Raw genomic sequence first — 5,579 nt, forward strand, 5'->3', positions numbered from 1 at the left:
ACCGAAAGATTCAGCTTATTAAAAGACTTAGGTTGATGATTTGTTTATGTACACATGTTTTGTGAGGGACTAAGGCTTTTGTAGGAATGTTTGGGTCATCTGTGAATACTTTTTCTATAAAAGTAATGTCTTGGCAGTATGCATGTATTTATGTAATCTTTGTAGAACCTTAAAGAAGGTTAGTTGTTTGCGTATCTTACTAATCGGATGAATAGATTGGTATTTAGATTAGAATGCTTGGGTGGTGAGGGCTGGCAATAAGGCTAGTAACTACCAAGGTCATATCCTCTTTCAGAATAAAAGGGTAATCTGGGAGGGGATGTGACAAGTTGGTATCAAAGCATAAGGTTTTGGGAATGAGAGGGAAGTTTATACATAAGTCTAAGTCCCTAAGTGTGAGTCCCTAACATGTGTACATCGTATTAGGTGAAATGCCGAGGCAACGTGGCAGACTGAATAAGCGGACAAGTGGCAGGAACACTGACCCTACCAATAAGGGCCTGGAGGTTGGGGAGAACCCACTGGGTGGCAAAAAGAAGGTTAATGATCCAGTGGGTCAGGAAACGATGTCCGAAGGAGAGTCTAGTACACCCCAAGCAAGAGCAGATTCGTAGCTAGAAGATGCAGTGTTTGCCAGGATAGTGCAGAGGTTAGCAGCCAGTGTGGTCTCTGCACGAGCCGACCCAGAAAATAAATATGGTATTGAGAGGTTTAAGGCCCTAGGGGCTGTGACATTTGAAGGTACATCAGATCCAGCTGAAACTAAGTTGTGGCTGGATGTAGTTGAAAAATGTTTCAATGTTATGAGTTATCCAGAGGACATGAAAGTGGGATTAGCCACCTTTCTACTACAGAAAGAAGCAGAGAAATGGTGGAAAGTGATATCCGCCAGACGAGCCAATACAGATGTGATGTTATGGCCTGAGTTCAGGAAGGTCTTTGAAGATAAGTATTGCCCCAGCTCGTTTCTAGATGTAAAAAGGGATGAGTTCCTAAGATTAACACAAGGAACGATGTCGGTGGTAGAATATGAGCAGTTATCACAGTATGCCCTGCCGATTATTGCTGAGGAAAGAGATAGATGCAGGAAATTTGAACAAGGTTTGAGGAAGGAAATCAGAACTCCAGTGATGTCTACGGCTAATTGGCTAGATTTTAACTAGTTAGTAGAAACAGCAATACGAATCGAGCAGAGTTTAACAGATGTTGAGCAGTTGCCAAGAGGCAGTGAGGCCGTAGTAGGGCCTAGAGACAGGGGATTTCGATCTCCAGTGGTAACTCAGACTAGTGGAAGCCATTTCAGGGGAACCAGTTGGCAGGGATCCAAGAAAAGAAAAATGAAACCCTCGGCAGTTAGCCGATTAGAGATGCCACGAGCTGGTGAGTCAGTAGCCAGCATAGATAGAAGACCGACATGCCCTAGTTGTGGAAAGAGGCATTTTGGGGCATGCTATAGTGGCAGAGGTGCATGTTTCCAATGCGGACAAATAGGGCATTTCAAAAGGGACTGTCCCAAGATGAACAGGGACGTTCCAACAGCACAACAATCGACCTCCCAGACAGTTAACCAGCCAAAGAGTGCTGGAAATCGGGGCGAAGGGTCAAGTGGTGCCAAGCAGAAAAATATCGTAGGTCGACCTCAACAGTAGGAACGAGTGTATGCCGTGACACACCAGGAGGCAGCGAAGTCTCTAGATGTTGTGATCGGTAATGTTATGTTATGTATGCAGTCTGCTTATGTTTTATTTGATCCTTGTGCCACACATTCATTTATATCTAGCATGTATGCACCTAGTATAGATAAGTTGGTTGAACCTATGCCTGAAGAGTTATTTATCTCTACCCCTTTGGGAGATGTGATAGTAATAGATAGATGCTATAATCATTGTGAGATACTGATCAATGGTCAGAACTTCTATGCTGATTTACTTCCTTTAAAACTGTTGGAGTTTGATGCTATCCTGGGGATGAATTTTCTAAGTAAGTATCATGCTTTAGTAGACTGTTACAAGAAGAAGGTAGTGCTCAGAAAATCAAATGGCCAAGATGCAATGCTAACAGGAAGCAAACGATTAGTCGCGGGGAATTTGATATCGACAGTGAAAGATCGGAAGCTATTGAGCAAGGGATGTAAAGCCTATCTGGCTCATGTGATGGTTGCTCAAGGGAAAGAGCTGAACCCAGAAGATGTCCTAGTAGTAAACAAATTTCGAGATGTATTTTCTGAAGAACTATCGGGATTACCACCCGATAGAAAGGTGGAGTTTACTATTGACTTAGTTCCAGGAACAACTCCCATATCACAGGCACCGTATAGAATGGCGCCGACTGAGTTGAAAGAATTAAAGGTTCAGCTGCAAGAGTTAATTGATAAGGGATACATTCGACCTAGTGTATCGCCTTGGGGAGCTCCGGTATTGTTTGTGAGGAAGAAAGACAGTACACTTAGATTGTGTATCGATTATAGGCAGTTGAATAAGGTAACGATTAAGAATAGATATCCGTTACCACGCATTGATGATTTATTTGATCAGCTAAGAAGAGCCACGGTGTTTTCGAAGATAAACTTGAGATCGGGTTATCATCAACTGAAAGTGAGAGAAGCCGATATTCCTAAAACCGCATTTAGAACGAGATATGTACATTATGAATTCCTGGTAATGCCTTTCGGAATGACAAATGCCCCTGCGGTATTCATGAATCTCATGAACAGGATATTTCATCCCTACTTGGACCAGTTCGTAATAGTATTCATTGATGATATACTGGTGTATTCTGGTAGTAGGGAGGATCATATTACCCACCTGAGGATAGTATTGCAGACGTTGCGAGATAGGTAGTTGTATGCTAAAATTTAGTAAATGCGATTTTTGGTTAGATCGGGTAGTATTTCTTAGGCATGTTGTTTCAATAAAGGGCATTAATGTAGATACCCAGAAGACGGAAGCAATAGTTAATTGGGAACGACCCACAACCGTTTAAGAAATATGTAGTTTCCTAGGGTTGGCAGGTTATTATCGGAGGTTTGTGGAGGGTTTCTCTAAGATAGCCCTTCTGTTAACGAACCTGACCAAGAAAGGCGTGAGGTTTGAATAGTTGTTGGAGTGTGAACATAGTTTCCAGGAGCTGAAACGGAAACTAGTATCAGACCAGTGCTTACCTTGCCTATTCCAGGTAAGGAATTTGAGATTTATTGCGACGCATCCCGACAAGGATTAGGATGTGTGTTGATGCAGAATAGGAAGGTAATTACATATGCCTCTCACCAACTTAAGAAACACGAGGGCATTTATCCCACACATGATATGGAGTTGGCATCAGTTGTTTTGGCTCTGAAGTTGTTGAGACATTACCTATTTGGAGAGCACTGCAGGATATTTACAGATCACAAAAGCTTAAAATATATCTTTGATCAAAAGAAGTTAAATCTAAGACAATGAAGATGGATTGAATTGATTAAAGATTATGACTGTTCCATTGAATACCTTCCTGGTAAGGCTAATGTTGTGGCAGATGCACTGAGTAGGAAATCCTTGAGACCCAAGGCCATTATTGGTTCAATAAGAGGAATGCTATTGCAGGAGTACAAGAATTCCAGAAACGCCTTATCAGTGGAACCGTCAGGAGGAATGATAGCTACTTTTCAGATAAGGCTGAGCTTAGTAGAAAACCTTAAGCGGGATTAGTTGGAAGACCCTGATTTTCAGAAGATTGTTAATGATGTGAGTAAGCGCATCAAGGTTGACTTTCAACTGGGAGCAGACAGTGTACTAGAAAAGGAGGGGAGAATATGTGTGCCTAACAAGCTACAACTTAAACAAGCCATTCTAGAGGAAGCACATAGTTCCACTTATGCCATGCATCCAAGTAGCACCAAGATGTATAGAACATTGAAGAAATCTTACTGGTGGCCTGGAATGAAGAGAGACATAGTAGAATATATGGACCAATGTATAGTCTGTCAACAAGTAAAACCTGAGAGACAAAGACCAGCAGGATTACTTAATCCACTTCCAGTGCCTGAGTGGAAGTGAGAGCATGTGACAATGGACTTTCTATTTGGTTTGCCTAAGACACCCTCAGGATTTGATGGCATTTGGGTAATAGTCGATAGACTAACTAAGACGACCAAGTTAATACCAGTAAAAGTTACTTTTACACTAGACCATCTAGCTAAGATTTATGTGGATAAGATAATCAGTCAATATGCAGCCCCAGTGTCGATAGTGTCGGATCGGGACTCGAGGTTCACTTCAAATTTTTGCCTAGTTTACAGAAGGCTATGGGCACTAAATTGCATTTCAGTACGGCTTTTCATCCACAAACAGATAGACAGTCGAAAAGAACTATACAGACACTGGAAGATATGTTAAGAGCTTGTGTACTACAATTCAAAGGAAGTTGGGATACACACTTATCATTGATTGAATTTGCCTACAACAATAGCTACCATTCTAGTATCGGAATGACTCCCTATGAAGCATTGTACGGCCGACCTTGCAGGACTCCAGTATGCTAGAACGAAGTCGGAGAACGAAAATTACTGGGTCCAGAATTAGTTCAACAAACAACAGAGAATATGAAACTTATTAGGGATAATCTTAAGGCGGCTCGCAATAGACAGAAGAGCTATACCGATAAACAAAGAAGAGAACTAGAATTTGAAGTCAGAGAACGGATATTTCTCTGGCTATCCCCATGGAAAGAAATTCTCTGGTTTGGGAGAAAAGGGAAGTAAAGTCCGGAAACATGGTCCAGTAGCTTATAGGTTGTAATTGCCGATGGAGCTAACTCGTATACACGACGTATTTCATGTGTTGATGCTAAAGAAATACGTGCCTGATCCTATGCACATACTAGCAACACAATCGGTATAGCTCAAAGAAGATTTGTCTTACGAGGAAGAGGCCATCGAGATTTTGGACATGAAAGATCAGGTACTCAGAAATAAGATGATTCCTTTGGTGAAGGTGTTATGACGTAATCATGGGATCGAGGAAGCAGCCTGGGAACCTGAAGAGCAAATGACGAAGAGATACCCTCAACTTTTCAAATGACATATCAGGTAAATTTCGAATTTCTTTTAAGGGGGAGATGATTGTAAACCCCGAACTTAGGTTCCCTAGATAAGCATGTTTGGCCAAAGGGATGTTATATTACATATTTATTAAGTAGAAATTTATGTTGTTTGTAGGGATTATAAAGGAAGGGAAGGAAAATATATTAAATGAAGAAACTCAATCATTAGTCTGGCTGGAGGCACTAAGTGTGGAATGACGTGGCAATCTACTCATTGAACTCAAGAAGCGGTAGAAAGATTAAAAGAGAAGTGAAACTTCAAAAGCATGGTTTCGGCAATTGACAAGAGCAAATTTAGCGAATTCGGTGCCATTTGAAAGCTGGAAGAATCTAGTTTTCAAGGTTGTCCTACTGAAGAAATATTTCAAGAGGAGAAGAACAAAAGTGGAAAATTTGCAAAAGAGGCAGAACCATGGATTAATCAGGGCTCGAGGTGAAGTTTGCAAGTTTCAAGCCAAACTATAAGGAATTTGGGCTGAAATTTTAAGGTAAGGAAGTTT

General features: G+C 41.2%; 1 protein-coding gene across 1 annotated transcript; it reads left to right on the forward strand.

Moving 5' to 3' along the window:
- Positions 1-431: 431 nt before the first annotated feature.
- LOC150030232 (uncharacterized) lies at positions 432-4,034 on the forward strand. The gene is made up of 7 exons (XM_090309924.1): positions 432-551; positions 648-1,127; positions 1,194-1,628; positions 1,911-2,348; positions 2,535-2,657; positions 3,498-3,611; positions 3,708-4,034. Exons 1-7 carry the CDS (start codon positions 432-434, stop codon positions 4,032-4,034), a joined length of 2,037 nt encoding a protein of 678 aa, XP_090166050.1.
- Positions 4,035-5,579: the final 1,545 nt, after the last annotated feature.

This window comes from Benincasa hispida, unplaced genomic scaffold (genome assembly GCF_027475165.1).
Source record: "Benincasa hispida cultivar pf3 unplaced genomic scaffold, pf3_genome.v1.1 HicScf421, whole genome shotgun sequence".
Classification (NCBI taxonomy): domain Eukaryota; kingdom Viridiplantae; phylum Streptophyta; class Magnoliopsida; order Cucurbitales; family Cucurbitaceae; genus Benincasa; species Benincasa hispida.

Bases quoted from the DNA above. Each gene is read 5' to 3' on its own strand.
- LOC150030232 (XM_090309924.1), top strand. From the start codon at position 432: ATGCCGAGGCAACGTGGCAGACTGAATAAGCGGACAAGTGGCAGGAAC. The intron at 1,629-1,910 runs GTAGGTCGACCT...ATCAATGGTCAG, and splicing joins GTGCCAAGCAGAAAAATATC to AACTTCTATGCTGATTTACT. The intron at 3,612-3,707 runs GTGGAACCGTCA...CCTGATTTTCAG, and splicing joins ATTCCAGAAACGCCTTATCA to AAGATTGTTAATGATGTGAG.